The sequence below is a fragment of the Peromyscus maniculatus genome, chromosome 14, assembly GCF_049852395.1.
Source record: "Peromyscus maniculatus bairdii isolate BWxNUB_F1_BW_parent chromosome 14, HU_Pman_BW_mat_3.1, whole genome shotgun sequence".
NCBI classification, from domain to species: domain Eukaryota; kingdom Metazoa; phylum Chordata; class Mammalia; order Rodentia; family Cricetidae; genus Peromyscus; species Peromyscus maniculatus.
In genome coordinates, this window is record NC_134865.1 from 12,922,363 (window position 1) to 12,939,297 (window position 16,935).

The following is a 16,935-nucleotide window of genomic DNA, read 5'->3' on the forward strand; positions in this document are numbered from 1 at the left end:
AAAAAAAAAAGTGGGAAAGGACACTTCATACTCAAAGGAAAAATCCCCCAAGAATGTGTCTCAATCCTTACCATCTATGCCCCAAACACAAGGGCACCCACATTTGCAAAAGGAACATTTCTAACATTTAAACCACATATCACATCGACCCTCACTCATTGACAGTGGTAGACTTCAATACCCCACTCTCACCAATAGACGGCCATCTAGACAAAAACTAAACAGAAATACTGGAGCTCACAGATGTTTTGAACCAAAAGGATCTAGCAGATATCTACAGAACATTTCACCCAAACACAAAAGAATATGCCTTCTTCTCATAGTATAAAGCCCCTCACAGAACATTCTCCAAAACTGACCACATACTAGGTCACAAAACAGTTCTCAACAAATACAAGAAAACTGAAATAACTCCCTGTATCCTATCAGACCACCAAGGATTAAAGCTGAATTTCAGCAACAACAGAAACAACAAAAAGCCTAAAAACTCATGGAAACCGACCAATTCTCTACTGAATGATTACTGGATCAAGACATAAATAAAGGAAGAAATTAAAGACTTCCTAGAATTCATTGAAAATGAATGCACAAAATACTCAAACTTATGGAATACAATGGAAAACGTGCTAAGAGGAAAATTCATAGCACTAAGTGCCTACATAAAAGAATTGGAGAGACCTCATACTAGCAACTTAACAGATCACCTGAAAGCTCTAGAACAAAAAGAAGCAAACACACCCAAGAAAAGTAGAGAACAAGAAATATTCAAACTGAGGACTGAAATCAATAAAATAGAAGCAAAGAACAATACAAAGAATCAATGAAACACAGATTTGATTCTTTGAGATCAAAGATAGACAAACCCTTATCCAAACTAACTAAAAGGCAGAGAGATAATATCTAAATTAACAAAATCAGAAATGAAAAAGGGGACATAACAACACACACTGAAGAATTTCAGAGAATCAAAAAACTGCACTCCACAAAATTGGAAAATCTATAAGAAAATGGACAATTTTCTCAATATATACCACTTGTCAAATCAAGTGGCAATCATCTTAAATCAAGATCAGATAAACAATTTAAATAGACCTATAACCCCCAAGGAAATAGAAGTAGTCATTAAAAGTCTCCAAACCAAAAAAAAAAAAAAAACACCCAGGGCCAGACAGATTTAGCACAGAATTCTACCTGACTTTCAAAGAAGAGTTAATGCCAATAGTCCTCAAATTATTCCACAAAACAGAAACATAAAAAACACTGCTGAATTCATTTTATGAGACCATAGTCATCATGATACTCAAAGCACACAAAGACCCTACAAAGAAAGAGAATTACAGACCAATTTCCCTTGTGAAAATAGACACAAAGATACTCAACAAAATACGCACAAGCCCAATCTAAGAACACATCAAAAAGATCATCTACCATGATCAAGTAGACTTTATCCCTACTTGATGCACGGATGGTTCAACATATAAAAATCAATCAATGTAAGCTACCATATAAACAAACTGAAAGAAAGGAAAAAACAAACACATGATCATAGACCAGGCTGGCATCGAACTCACAGAGATCTACCTGCCTCTGCCTCCCAAGTGCTGAGATTAAAGGCATGAGCTACCACCAGCAGCACAATTCTTTACAGACCTTGAAAGGACAATACTCAATTTCATATGGAAAAACAAAAAATCCAGGAGAGCTAAAACAATTCTGAACAATAAAAGAACTTCTGGAGGTATTTCAAAGATACCTTTTATTACTATAGAGATAGAGTAATAAAAACTTCATGATACTGGCATAAAAACAGACATGTTAATCAATGGAATTGCATTGAAACCTCAGACATAAATAAATCCACATACCTGTGAACACTTGATTTTTTTTTATAAAGAAGCCAGAAATGTACAATGGGGAAAAGATAACATCTTCAACAATTGTTACTGGTCTAACTGAATGTCTTCTATGTGCAACAATGCAAATCAATCCATATTTATCACCCTGCACAAAACTCAAGTCCAAGTGGATCAAAGTCCTCAACATTAAACCAGACACACTCAACCTGACAGAAGAGAAAGTGGGGAACAGCCTTGAATGCATCAGCACAGGAGACAACTTCCTAAACAGAGCATCAGTAACTCATGCATTAAGATCGACAATTAATAAATGAGACCTGTATGAAACTGGAAATCTTCTGTAAGGCAAAGGACACTATCACTAGGACAAAATGACAGCCTACAGAATGGGGAAAGATTTTCACCAACTCCACATCCAATAGAAGCTAATATCCAAAATATATAAAGAATTCAAGAAACTAGACATCTAACAATCAAATAATCCAATTTAAAATGGGATTTAAACAGAGAATTCTCAATAGAGAAACCACAAATGTCTGAGAAACACTTTTTAAAATGTCCAACATTCTTAGCCATCAGGGAAATGCAAATCAAAACAACTTTGAGATTTCATCTTACACCTATCAGAATGGCCAAGATCAATAACACAAGTGACAGCTCAGTTTGCTGGAGAGGATGTGGAGCTAGGGGAACACTCCTCCTTTGCTGGTGGGAGTAAAAACTTGTATAGTCACTATGGAAATCAATATGGTGGTTCCTCGGAAAGTTGAGAATCAATCTACCTCAAGATCCAGCTATACTCCTCTTGGGCATATATCCAAAAGACTCTCCATCCTACAAGGACACTTGCTCAACTATGTTCATTGTGGCCTTATTCATAATAGCCAGAAATTGAAAACAACCTAGATGTCTTTCAAGAGAAGAATGGATAACAAAAATGTGGTACATTTACACAATGGATTGTTACTCAGCTGCTAAAAAAAATTAACAACATGAAATTTGCAAGCTAATGGATGGAACTAAAAAAAAAAAAAAAATCTGAGCAAGGCAACCCAGACCCAGAAAGACAAGCATGGTATGTACTCATTTATAATTGGATATTAGCTGGTTAAGTAAAGATAATCACACTACAATCCACAGAGCTAGAGAGATACATAACAAGGAGGGCTCTAGGGATGGATGTATGGATCTCCCTGGGAAGGGGAAACAGAATAGATTTTGTGAGTGGACTGGGTATGGGTGGGAATGGGAACAGGAGGGAGCAGGTTGGGGAGGGAGGGAATGGGGAGAGAGTACAGGCAGAGTACATCTGGGGTAGGGGATACTTAGAGGGTGATATGGAAACCTAGTAGAGTAGAAAGTTCCTGGAACCTATGAGAGTGGCCCTAGTGAGGACTTCTAGTAACAGAGGATTCAGAGTCTGAATTGGCCATCTTCGGTAACCAGGCGAGGTTCCCAGAGGTGGAACCAGAGCACCATCCTAGCCACAAAACCCCGACCTGTCCTTTCTGTAAGATGTGCTGACGTAATAGTGGCTCAGAGATCGTGGGAGTCGTCAACCAATGGGTCTAACTTGAGGCTCAAACCACGAAAGGGAGCCCATGGCCAACACTGCTTATAGAGGCAGCAACCGGAAGCTGGATGGCTCAGAGACCTAGGATAGAACCAAACAGGACTGACCACAAAAGAGGGGGGGGGAGAGAGAGAGAGAGAGAGAGAGAGAGAGAGAGAGAGAGAGAGAGAGAGAGAGAGAGAGAGAGGCAGACAGGCAGGCAGACAGAGACAGAGAGACAGAGAGAGACAGAGACTGAGAAGGGGGAGAGAGAGAGACAGAGAGAGAGAAGAAAAAGAAAAAAGTTGATGAAGTAATTCCTAACAACATTTTGCTATACTCATAGATGGGTGCCTAGCCCAATCATCATCAAAGAGGCTTCCTCTGACAGCGAGTGGGAGCAGATGCAGAGACTCACAGCCAAACACTAGGCAGAGCTCAGGGAGAACATCTTCGAAGAAGGGGAGGAAGAATTGCAGGAGCCATAGGGGTCAAGGACACAAGAACATGGCCCACAGAATCAACTAAGCAAGGCTCATAGGAGCTCACCAAGATGCAAGCAGCAATCACTGAGCCTAAATGGGTCTGTGCTAGGTCCTTTGCATATATGCTGTGATTGTTTAGCTTGGGATTTTTGTGGGACTCCTAACAGTGGGAGTGGGGGTGTCTCTGACTCTTTTGCCTGCTCTTCGGATCCTTTTCCTCCTACTGGGTTGCCTCATCCAGCCTTGATACAAGGGTTTGTGTCTAATCTTATTGCATCTTATTATGCTGTGCTCAGTTGATGTCATGGGGAGGCCTGCTCTTTTCTGGAGGGAAATGGAGGGGAGGAGATCTGGGGATCTGGGGAAGAGGGGATGGGGGGTACTGGGAGGAGCAGAGGAAGAGAGGCTGAGGCAGGGAAATGAGAGAAGTAGAGGGAGGGGAGCCTGCAGTCAGGATATATTGTATGAGAGACGAATAAAAAAAAAAAGAAAAATAAATAAATAAACTTGAGTGTATATCCTTAACGTTCTACTAAACTATTCTTGGTATTTACCACAAATAACAATTACTATGTGTGGAATTAACAAAGCACTACAGCTTCATAGCCACAAGTATTATTATGATTTAGAGTGAACTATTTTTAGTATAGCAAAAGCAAATCCCCACAGTCAGATGTACTTGCTTTGTTTTTACAGTTACCTTTCTTCAGAACTCTTATTAGGGCAGGAAAAATTATACACTTCTCTGAACTTGTAGGCTCAGCTGACAGATATATTTTGAAAAGGTTAAGCTATGTTTAGCAAGGTAATCCTCAACAGATGGATGCTAGAGAATTAAATATTCAGTACTTAAATTAACTTCTTATTTGGCACTTAAAAATAAATTGCCAAGAATTATCTTTATCAAACAGAGAACTTACTTACTCTCCTAGAAAAAGAAAGTAAGATCTACTTGGAAAAAGAAAAACTTAGGATTGGAAAGAAAGCATTTTTTTTTTAACATTTTGCTGACTAATAAAAGCTGTAAGTACTCAAAACGATGTTTGGCCCCTAGAGTGTTAATGAAAATGACTCAAAACTATAGAGTTGTTGTTGTTGTTTTCAGGGATTGGCTGTCTAGTTCAGTGGCAGAGAACCTGTCTATGTGAATTAGGCTTGGATACACTCTTCTGAACCAAAGAAAAAGAAAGCAGCAGAATCTCATGACTACTAGACCACACACACTATTTTGTACTCCCAGTGTTAGGCTGCTATGTTTTTCAGAGATGCTAAAACAGTTTTCAGATTTTCATACTCCATGGTGGTTTGAATAGGAATGGCCCCCAAAGACTCATGTGTTTGAATGCTTCTTCGCCCATTGAGAGTGGCACTGTAAGAAGGTGTGACTTCGTTGAAGTAGATGTGGCTTGTCGAAGTGTGTCACTAGGGGGTGGGCTTTGAGTTCTCCCAATCTTAAAGGATGCTCAGTGTGGTACACAGCCGCTTCTGCTGCCTATGGATGAAGATGCAGAAGTCTCAACTAGCTCTCCAGCACCATGTCTGCCTGCATGCCACCATATTCCTGCCATCACAATAATGGGCTGACCTTGTGAAACTGTAAGCCACCCCAGTTAAACATCTTCCTTTGTGGTCGTGGTGTCTCTTCACAGCAGCCCTAACTAAGAAGTCACCGCTGACTTGACAAAACTAAGAGACTTTACGTGTGTATTGTGATTGGCACATGTGTACTGAAAATACATTGTTTCAGTAAAAAATTAAGTACCATAACGGTTTGAATTCCTTCTTTCAAGGAGTCAAATTGAAATTCGTTATGGTTGCTGAACACCAAGAAAATGTGCTGGGCAGTGGTGGTGCATGCCTTTAATCCCAGCAGAGGCAGGCAGATCTCTGTGAGTTGAAGGCCAGCCTGGTCTACAAAGTGAGTTTCAAGATAGCTAAAGCTGTTACACAGAAAAGCCTTGTCTCTTTGTCACTCCCCCAAAAGAATAACTTTTAAGTTGTAAAAGAATATATACAGTGCTCCAATTTATACTAAAAGTCAAGCAGAGTTAGCGGGTTCAGAATGCACCATGAAAAGAGTAGGTAAACCTTAGTAATGTGTGAATACAATCCGAAGGGATCTTTTAAAATCTTATTCTTGTATGTCTAGAATAAACTTTAATTCTGAGAAGAGTCCAATTTAATTTAATATTTTCTTATTACGTAGGTAATGGGTTTTCTTCCTGAGTCCTACCCAGACTTCTAAAAGATGAGAGTGGAGCATGTGTTAATGGTGCATGAGAGACACTGACTCCCTGGAGGTGAAAACTCACATTTTGAGTATGAGGAGGGTAGGATGAGAAGAGAGTTTTCTTTATATGCACAAGTATAGGAAAACAAACAATACTAAAGTAGATACCAGCATATCTGGAATCTTGGGTATTAAAATCTAATTGAGGGGTTGATTAGGACAAAAATGTCTGAAATATATATTTTACATGGAGAAAAAGATGGGGAAAAAATGATTGAGGGTAAAACTAAGTTAGACATTCCTGCATTCCATTCACTACTCAGAGATACCTTGGGCAAGTAACCTGATACTATGAAGCTTAAATTTCTTCATGAATAACATGGAAATTATGATTTCTCTCTTAACAGTTGAAAATTCAAATAGAAAACATATGCAGAACAGGTAACTCTGAGCTGGGAATATTTTTGCTACTAAGTGAATATTAGCTCTCTTCCCCTTCCCCTCTTCTTTTGAGAATGTTGTAGATCATATACTGTCCACAGAACAATGTGTAGATTCCAAAGGAAGGGATACACTCTGAGACCTGGAATGAACTCCAAAAATATGGCTTCTGTACACTATCCAGGACCAAAGTAGGACAGTGGATTCTGGTCCAAACACATGCTTGAGTTCTCATCCCCAAACTATGATTCTTTTAGCTGCATGAGATAAAGTGCTTAACGTCCATATGCCTCAATCACCACATCTGTGTCCCAGGGTTGTCATAAGTTTTTTTTTTTTTAAAAAAAAAAGTTTAAATGAAAGAAAGGAGGAAAGAAAGAAAGAAAGAAAGAAAGAAAGAAAGAAAGAAAGAAAGAAAGAAAGAAAGAAAGAAAGAAAGAAAGAAGGAAGGAAGGAAGGAAGGAAGGAAGGAAGGAAGGAAGGAAGGAAGGAAGGAAGGAAGGAAGGAGAGAGAGAGAGAGAGAAAGAAAGAAAGAAAGAAAGAAAGAAAGAAAGAAAGAAAGAAAGAAAGAAAGAAAGAAAGAAAAGACACTTGTAGAACTAGATTAATCGATCAAATTTCCTTATGATAAGTTACTGCTAGAGATGAATGAGACTCTCCATGTTCATGTGTTGAAAACTGAATTTCCACAGAAGCCGTTGCAAAGGTGGGCTCTTTAAGGCTACATCGTGAGGGCTCTGCCATCAGTGGATTAATTAGAAGCCTTTGTCTCTCACATTCTCTTCCTCTCACTGAATATTTTTGACAGTTTAAAACAAAATAACCAGAAAACTCTTACCTGTCTCTCTGGTCATCCATAGAGTGACCACCTAAGACAGATGTCTTCAAGAATCTAAGCAAAGACTTGTGACCTGTCCTGTCTGGAGTATGATACACTCGAGATGCCAGGTGCAGATCCACGGGCAGCTTCGCAGTTGGAACTGTGCAACACAGGTCGTGAAGATGAGGGATGGGATGGACCTGGGGGATTCTGCAACAGGAAACAAAGTGAGCTTCTTTCATCATTTTACGGGTGTTAGGTAAGAAATACATTGATACTGGCAGTTCAGTTCAGGCTCTAAATAGAATAGTCAAGTGTAGGGATCAGACACAAAACTATAATAATGGTTTATGACAAATTTAACATTACAGCATTGGGAAATGACCAGAGCTCCAAACTCATAGCAATCAACATTCCTTACATACACAAGACAAATGAATAGGTCTGAAGCAAACTCATTTCTCCAGTGATCTCTCCTCACTTGAATTCTGTAACTCAGTCTAGGGTTCCTTCCTCTGCGAAAGAGATGATGGAACACTACAGAGGTTCATCAGTGAAACACTGTCTCTCTCTCTGGCCTTTCTAGGGGAGCAAAGAAGTCATGATGGCCGCTTTCTTGATGCTGCATGTCACCTGCCATCTCATCAACTGCTTAAGCACCTAGTATGTTCCAGGCTGTGTGCTGGGTGCTTTACACATTCGAACCCTCATAAATCTGTACCAGAGAGATCACCCTTTCTTTGGAGCAGGCCTAGTTTAGCAGCCCCTGGGGTCCAAGTGCATTAATGCTCTCTGTAAACCCAACGCCTTTCCAATGAATTCAGACTGAGAGCTCCTGAGAAGGGCCCTTCATCTGCTGCTACTCCACCCCAGCTCTCTACTCCGCTGGATTGAAGGAGCGTGCCACCTGTAGGCCATGCCACAAGCCACAAGCTGACTCTTCTTGAAACTGTTCCTCCTCTGGGGGCTTTTCATAGCATCCTCTATGCCCAGATTTTCATCTTTCTCTCAATTTTACCTTAATTTGAAGCCTCTAGCTCCCCAAATGGGTGTGCCTTCTAGGTTCGAACTTCTTTTTAATAACAGGCAAAAAAAAAAAAAAGTGGGTTTTTTTTCCTCTGCTCAATGATCCAAATCTCATCCCTGTCATCACAATAATCTAGATTCCTCATGCTCAAGATACGAAATATCTGACATCTCTCTCCTTCCCTTGCAAATCCAGTGTCAAGCAGAGGTCCATCTCTTCTCTGCTCATTGTTACCAGCTCACTCCAGTCACGGTCCTCCTCAAAGACAAAGTTCGATCAGGTGAGCTGGGCACTATGCTCTTTCTCTTTTCCCATCTGCAGATCCCTCTTTGCTGCCTTTAGTGGGCACACTGGTTCTCTGTTGCTTTCTGCACCTGTCTGGCATCTCTCTAAGCTTAAGGACACCTAGCATCCTGCCTGACTTCCAGCACCCATGAAGAGTGCAGTTCTTGGGTTGTTGCTGCTTGCATTTAAATATTTTGAAAATCCTCATTTGGCCATAGGCCTTGACTTAAGAAGAGTAAATGCATTTAGAACAGTCTCTTGCATAGCAGATGTCAACTGTTACCAGCTTGAAGGACAACACACAAAGACAGGCTGCTTCTGTTCATGTCTAAACATCCTTCAGACAAGGCCTTGATGACAGATGCCTGGGCCAAGTTTTCTTTTTCTTTCCTTCATTTTCTGCTTTACTTGCTATCCCCATGATAATGGTGTGTGAGGGGGTGGTGTCTATGTTTTATAAATGTCTCTTTCCATGCATTGTATTAGTCCTGGGTTTGTTTGTTTGCTTGTTTGGCCCTTGCCCAGTGGCCAGTGCTGATCTGTATGCTAGCCCATGTGTCTAGAAAACTTGAACTAGCAGTGTAGTATAAAGAATAAAGATTCTGGAGTTGTCGGGGGCAAGGTCAGAATCTTAGTTCTTGAGCTTGCAAGTTATATTATCAACTTCTCTAAAAACCTTTAGAAAAAGAATAGAAGGAAATTTTCTAGCTCTTACATTTATGATAACTGGTTTTTTAAAAATAAATAAATAAAATGAATGTTCTTGGGCTGTAGAATTACTCATTTTATTTTTATTGTTACTTAATTGCACTATATAGCATTTAGCCTATTCCTCGGCATACAGGAACATTATTCAATCACACACAAAGCCATCTATGACTTTCCAAAATAGCATAGAGTCCAACAAGGACAGGGTATGACATTTGCGAATATACTGTGAGGCAGGGGAAAAGGTACATCTAAAGCCAGGGAAATGTCTGAGACAAGAAACCTAACTGGGAAAGTGAAAAGCAATGACCAGGAATGCAGGGCTATGGGTTCTCCTTTAACAGAAAATGGAGAGAAGTGGAGTTGGGGGAGGGAAGGAGCAGAGAAAGGAACATAAAGGTAAGCTCCCATGTCAAACTTCCTTGAACCATCACCCTGTTTCAGACAGGTCCTGGCTAGTAGGGTGTTCTTCAGATTATACTGATTTTGGTTTGTTGCTGTTGAGATGTGTGTGTGTGTGTGTGTGTGTGTGTGTGTGTGTGTGTGTGTGTGTGTGTGTGTGTGTTTCTTCTGCTCCTATCAGTCTAACAGCACAGATTAGCAAATGAATCTTCCTCGGTAGACTGAACTAAACAGCAATCTGCTGCAATGGAGAACTGAGTTCCAGTGCAGTCAGCTGGTGAGAAAAGGTAGACTGGCTAATGACAGAGTAGTCGTGGATTAAAGACTTTCAGCAATATTTTCCCAAGATTCTCTTTCATAAAACAAATTCTTTAAATGCCCTGTATTTCTTCCCCTGCATTCCAGTCTTGTTTCTCTATCATGGAAGTTTCTAAAATCAGCTTTTGTGAATTAAAACAACAAATACATATCAATAAGATCTACAAATATTTTTGGCATTCTCAAGAAAGCCTGTGTGTTTTTACAGCACACTCTCTTTAAGCGGGACTATCTGTCATTCTTTGAAACGCTAAGACATAAAAAAGAAAAGACCCTGACTCTGTGTGTGGCCACGCTACTTGGCTTAATGCACTAAATGCAAAGATTTTTAGAGACAAAAAAAAATCAAGAAGTTTCTGCTTCGTTGGTAATCTGACAGTAACTATTTATTGAAGGTAAAATACTTGTTGCCTGCTGTCACTATTTGCTTTAATACATAATCTTGCTAACTAAATGAGCTTAAAGCAGTGCAGATAAGCAACGGCATGCACAGGGTCACTTAAATGCCAATTTCACTGTTTCATCAGCTTTGGAATTCTTTACCCATGAATCTACTCTTAACTACTAAATTGTGAGTAATGTCCACTTACAAAGTTTTAGTTAGCAGTTAAAGAAAAATAAAAAAGGTTGTCTTCCACGTCCAGACCTCCCCAGTTTCCTTAGCAACAACAAAAGCCAATAATTAAAGTTTCTTTAAACCTCCATAAAGAGTTCAATGAAGGATAATCTAGAACAGAGCAACCCATAAAAAAACCAGTGGTGAAATGAAGAAAAAACCAGTTTCAGCAAGGATGAGCGGCCACAGCTAACCTGTAATCTGAATTGCACTCATGCTATATTCGAACCCCATTCGATGATGTGTTTGTAGACTTTGTTTGAACAATTTTTGTCCCATTAGTCTTTTGATTGTACATTTCAGTTCAGTTTCTGTTTTTGTGGGGAGGGCCGTGTGTGTGTGTGTGTGTGTGTGTGTGTGTGTGTGTGTGTGTGTTTCTTGTTTTTGTTTGTTTGGGGGGGGTTGTTCATCTCTTCATTTGTTTTTTGGAGAAAGAGAAGGGATATGAAGTTGTGTGGGTAGGGAGGTGGGGAGGAGCTGAGAGCCATTGGGGGAGGGGCAAACATGATTAAAATACACTGTATGGAAAAGTTTTTCTCAATAACAGATAAAAGAATCTTCATTAAAGATACAGCCAGGGGAGAGGGAAACATGAATGGACAGTAGAGAGAAACCTGAATTACCAAGCGGACTAGGCTATGACCATTTTGAGTTAGGTTTTTATTTTATTTTATATAAACAATATAATAAAGCAGTTAATCAAACCATGACCAAACAGTGGTCTCTACCATGCTGTCTCTTTATTCTAAGTGCTGTCATAAAGCTACTCCTCAAAACCAGAAACAGAGAGTGTGGAGGGCAGCCCAGGCCCCCCAACTAGAAAACCCACCACCAACTCTTCTGTTGAGAAGTTTCCTCTTGGATCGCTACATGACATGATGAGACATTTGGTTATCCCTTCTAAAAACGCACTTCAATATATCAAGCCACTGAGCGTCTACTCTGGATAGGAAGATGTGTGAAAGGGTTGGAGACAGCTCAGCAGCTAACAGCACTTGCTACTCCTGTGGATGATTGGCACCCACACCGTCTTTAACTCTAGTTCCAAGAGATCCAACGCCCTCTCCTGGCCGCCCCAGACACCAGGCATGCATTTGGTGCTCATACATGTGTGCAAGCAAATACTCATACACGTAAAATGAAAATAAATATTTCAGAAGAAAACAGAAAGTATATAAATTTAAGGAAGTTACTTTTTAATTATTTTTTTTTCCGGCTGAGATCTTACAGACTTTATTCGTTTCAACGGCTTAACAACAACTGGTCTACTTCTTTGTATCCGTTTAAGTTCTTTCCCCCTGATATGCAAGAATTCTGGAGCTCTCACCTTTAAAAACACATAAAGCAGGCTGTTAAGGAAAGTTGGCACACAAAGAGTTAGACCTTTCTCTCATATTTAATGCTATGTCTCATACTTAAACTTCTAATTTCTACGTGTATAGCAGAATATAAATACTAAAGATAAGTTACTAATTTTATGAGCATATATTAATGAAAATAAAAAATGTTAGCATCACATTTACTTACAATATTTTTAATTCATTACCTTAAATTACTAAAGAAAAAAACACAAGATAAAGCCAGGTCTCAGGCATGCTAAGCAAACACTCTACCACTAAACTATGTCCCAGCCCAATCTACTCTTCTTTTTTTTTCATGTGCGTGCATATGTATGTTCTCATGTGTGTTTGTGTGCATGTGGAGGTCCACGGCTGATGCTGAGAGCATCCTCCATCACTCTCCACCTTACTCATAGGGGGTACAGTTTCTCCGTTGAACTCACAGCTCACCATTCCAGTTGGTCTTGTTAGCCTGCTTGCTCTAGGGATCACGTCTCCACCTTGTGAGACTGGCATTAAAAGCAGGCTACAGCACCCACCTGGCATTTATGTGAGTTATGGGGATTGCATCCTGACCATCTCCCTTCCTGTTCTTCTTGGTTGATGTTTTCCCCTCCATCACCTTGATGTGGTATTTTATTAGAACCTACCCTTGGTTTCTGACAGTTTGGCAGAACTTCTGATTATAATCGCAGCTAAAAGGAACTTTTAATGCTTTACAGAATTTTGAATGTTTATCAAACTCTACTTATTAGAGTTGTACTGTTTTGTATTTCTATTGCTTGGCAAACCCGAATAAACTCTGTCTCACAAAGAGTTGCTTCTTAATAATTAGATGTTGAAAGTGTTGTTTTCTCAGAATTCCTAGATTGTTTTCAGAATATATGGTGGTAATATTTCACACACAGTTTTCTCCTTTGACTGCTCTGTGTTTTTGTTCTGTTTTGATTTGAGGCTTGAGAGAGGAAGCAGGGAGGCTTTTCCTGCAAAGATGGGTGGGTGGGGGGCGGAGAGAGCCACATAAGTAGGAGAAGGCTAGATAAAAGTTAACTGTGGGATTGGAGCTTTGCTCAGTAAAAGAGTGCCCTCTTGCAATTTCCTGGGTAAGGAATTAGCAAATCATAAAAGCAGAGCATTACGTTCTCACCTGCAGTTCATACCTGACCTCTGCCTACGTGTCTCTACCAGTCTTGATCATCTGCAGGAACAAGGTCAGGAACAGTGAACGTGGATACATACAGAGCCAGCCATCTTCTCTTCCCGACATTCCACTTACTGGCATTTGTTTTGTTTTTCTGTTCCTGAGTAGAATGACTTTCATCTACCCGTCTAAATTCAAACCTTGGGAAGCATTATGAGAGGACAATCCAGCTCCTTTTGCCCGACAGTCGAGTACGTGAGCGTATCTACCGCCTTGGGCCAGCTTTCCCCCAGATAAACAGCGTTGGCCCCTTCAACTATACCTTACCTGGAGCGGTTCTAAAGTGGTGGCTTTGTCGCCCTCCTTCAGTCTAACTTGTCAGGGACCCTCCTGTGGTTGGATACTCAGATATGAGCACAATATTTGACATATGACATGACCAGATCAAACCAAGTGAAAGATGATCCTCCTACAGCACCCGTCAACTAACGTAAGCTGCAACTGTATTTGTCTTCCCTAGCACGAAAAAACGACGTTATACTTTAAAGCCCTGAGGCTGTTCACATTTGCTACTAAATCCTCTCATGCTTTGGTAGACCCAAAGGCAAAACGTAACATATCTTCATGCCTATTAGGTTTAATCTGAGCGCTAAGCAATCAAATTTTAGACATTATCTGTAAATCCAATCAGCAAACCTCCCATATTCTCATCCACATTGTTGAGGAATATGCTCAGCTGGACACCACACTGCATCACCCCACTAGAGGCTCTCACACACTAACCGTGTACCATATAATGCTCGACTCGCTACAAATCTACCCAGTAGCTCTAACACAGTCTCACAGCAGCACTATCAGGAGGCATTTATATGTGGACTGCTGAAATTCAGAATGTAGCAACTAATAATCGCTGTTTGTACTAAGACATCTGTGTACCAGACACTAAGTGCTATCTATACAGCACCTGCGTAGCATCAAGGTGGCAAATGCCATTATCCTCATTTGGAACAACACAGGAATAGTTTGGTAACTAGGTCTAAACCATGCATCTAGTAATGGGGAGAAAGGAACCATAAGTCTGGCTCAGGACTTTAGCTGCTCAGATGCATGCTGGGAGAACTCCAGCAACAAAGTCTGGGCCCAGAGCTTTGTAGGCTATCCATGACCCTCATGGTGAGCAACATACCTAGCATTTTTTCTGACAGCCCATCTAATAAAAATTCTAAGGGAAGAAATAAGGTTGGTCTTCCACGTCAGTCCCTAGGGACCCCATGCTCAAAGAATTACCTCTTCCTGTTAGGACGGGTTGAGGCACAATGTTTTTAACAAGGTATTTAATCATTCTAAAGCACCCTACAAGACCAGAACAGCACAGAGATGGCAGAAATCAAGACCTTTGCCCTTACAGCCTAGCGTTCCCGCAGTTGCCCGCCTTCTGCATTCCGAAGCAGGCTCTGCATCTCTGTCATTCGGCACTGACTGAGGGCAGCACTCTGCCACTCACCAGCCCAGCAGGTGGAAAGCAGCCACCTGAGCCAACCTGTCCGGACCAGAATTAACTCGTGAAATCTCTCACAAATCTCTGGTGATTTTTTTTCTTTTAAATCCAATTCTTCTTTCTAAACAAAAGATCACTTTCCTTGTCAGGTTTTAAACGTGAAGCAGGAGTTCATTGGCTTACTTTTCTTAGGCACGTGTCTGTTTATTTAAAAACCTCAATCTCTCTTTTTTTTTTCAAAACTAACCTGAGGAAGCCCTGGCGTCTGCTGTCATTACATTATTCATCCATGATGACAGGGATGTCTTTCTCCTCCCCACCCTCCCCGACACTGCTACTTCTGCACCAAAATAACATAAAAATCACCTTTTTTGTTCTTAATCCTACAGGGGTCTCAACGCCTGCATCTCAAGGCTCTTGGAGTAACTTTCAACAGCCACACGGCACTTTCCTGGTCATTTGTGATACGCATTTCGTCTTTCGTGTGTTTTGGGAACTCTGGAGGCAGAGAATCGGTCCTAACTGTGGATTTGGATTTAGAGAATCTCATGGCTCTTAAACTTCCTTCCATTTGCGATCTTGGGTCACATTATTTTATAAGCTGTCACAGCTGCTCTTCTAAAAAGCTACCCAGTCTTACTGCTGCTGTATCTCCCATTTCGTCACCAGGTTGCTATCACATGTACACAGTTCTGTTCTGCTGTTGGTAAGGACTTAGCTCAGAACGCCAGTAAGCCCTACTCTTGCAAAGAGCTGCTAGGGGGAGAATGGCCAATAAGGCGGGGCGGGGCGGGGGGGGGGGGGACGCGGAGTCCTTCTGACTCTGTTTGTTGCTGGAGTTCTCCCAGCATGAATCTGAGCAGCTAAAGTCCTGCCTCACTCTTTCATCTAGATATATTTATTCGCTCCGTCAAAAAGTCGCCTTGTCTCCCAGTCTGTCATGGTTTACTGGAGCAAAGTGTTCCTCATTCCTCCTACACCACTGACACTGCAAATAAAGGGGCCTAACCGGAGAGTTCAAGTTCACGGACCATAACTGACATTGAGGTGATACAAACACACACCATGGAGTTCTGTCAAATACCCCCACAACAGGAAAGAACCGCAGAGTTACAAGAAATCTCAACCGGACAAATGTATGTGCATGGGCCAAGCTCACCCGGGTCTAGTCCTGGGACTACACTTCCTGACTCCTCTCGTATGTAGAAGACTGTGGCCAGTGTCTGAAGAACCCAGGTGCCCTCTTACCCTAAAAATCTCTCCCTTCCAAGAGATGGGGGGAAAAAGTCCTCAAAAAAGTATCTGCCTCTTATTTTGCATCTCTGATGACCCTTTTAAGTTTGACACCCCCACCCCACAACACACACCCCACACCTTGATCTTTGCTTGGGTACTTCTTCACATTTGCACATCCCCGGCTCTCACACTTCTAAGCGTCCCAACACAGACAGCAGTGTTTGGTTTTGCTTACTTGTAAAGATGGCCGCTTGGTGGTTTTTTTGGCAGCAGCTGTGGGAGGACCAGGTTCCAAGTGCATGGTGGAGTCCTCGGGTAGCACAGTATCTAACATTTCCTGAGACTTAAACGCCAAGTTCTCATCTCCTAATAGCCCCCATTCGGAAATATCCTCCTGTTCAATCTGGAAGATACTTGACACAGCCTCAGGAACCTCCTCATAAATATTTTGCTGGAGAAAAATACAAAGACAGAAAGTTCATCTCGCTTTCATCAACCTCCACAGTCTCCAGTTCCACACTGTGTTCTATACAGCAACAGAATGGATAGGTAAGGGTGTGTCTGAAAAAAAAGTTTTTTCTCTGAAAATTGCAAAAGAAATCTTCTAATTGACTTAACAAAAAATCTGAAAGCCAGCAAATTATTTTCCCTGGTCTTCTGTCGCCAAATCACAAGGGAAGAAACAAAAACAAAAACAAAAAAACAGAAAACTTCATAGACACATTTCTTTATTAGTTTTTTTTTTTAAGATTATTTGGAATTATGGACCACTGGGATCTTAAAAAAAACTCATTTTTCTCAAACGATAAATCTAATCTGACTTAAATAAAAGGCTGAATTACACAGAGTGATTTTACAATACGATTATGCCATTTTATTCTTTGATACAGTCAAAGATGCCATTCGGTGTCAAGTGCTACACAAGTGCCTTTGTTACTCAAGAAGGAATAGCTGAATTGGGAGCTTATAAAATGCAGCA

General features: G+C 40.8%; 1 protein-coding gene across 7 annotated transcripts in view; it reads right to left on the reverse strand.

Moving 5' to 3' along the window:
* Positions 1-16,935, reverse strand: part of Ttc6 (tetratricopeptide repeat domain 6) — a 200,908-nt gene that overhangs the window by 112,175 nt on the left and 71,798 nt on the right. For all 7 annotated transcript variants that reach the window (XR_013044262.1, XR_013044263.1, XM_042260582.2 and 4 more), the window contains exons 4-6: positions 16,192-16,407; positions 11,935-12,068; positions 7,404-7,595 (exon numbers count right to left, since the gene is read on the reverse strand). Coding sequence is in view for 5 of the 7 variants with exons in the window: in XM_042260582.2 (XP_042116516.1) it covers positions 7,404-7,595; positions 11,935-12,068; positions 16,192-16,407 (542 nt within the window). In the remaining 2 variants the exon portion in view is untranslated. The remainder of the gene's footprint in view (positions 1-7,403; positions 7,596-11,934; positions 12,069-16,191; positions 16,408-16,935) is intronic.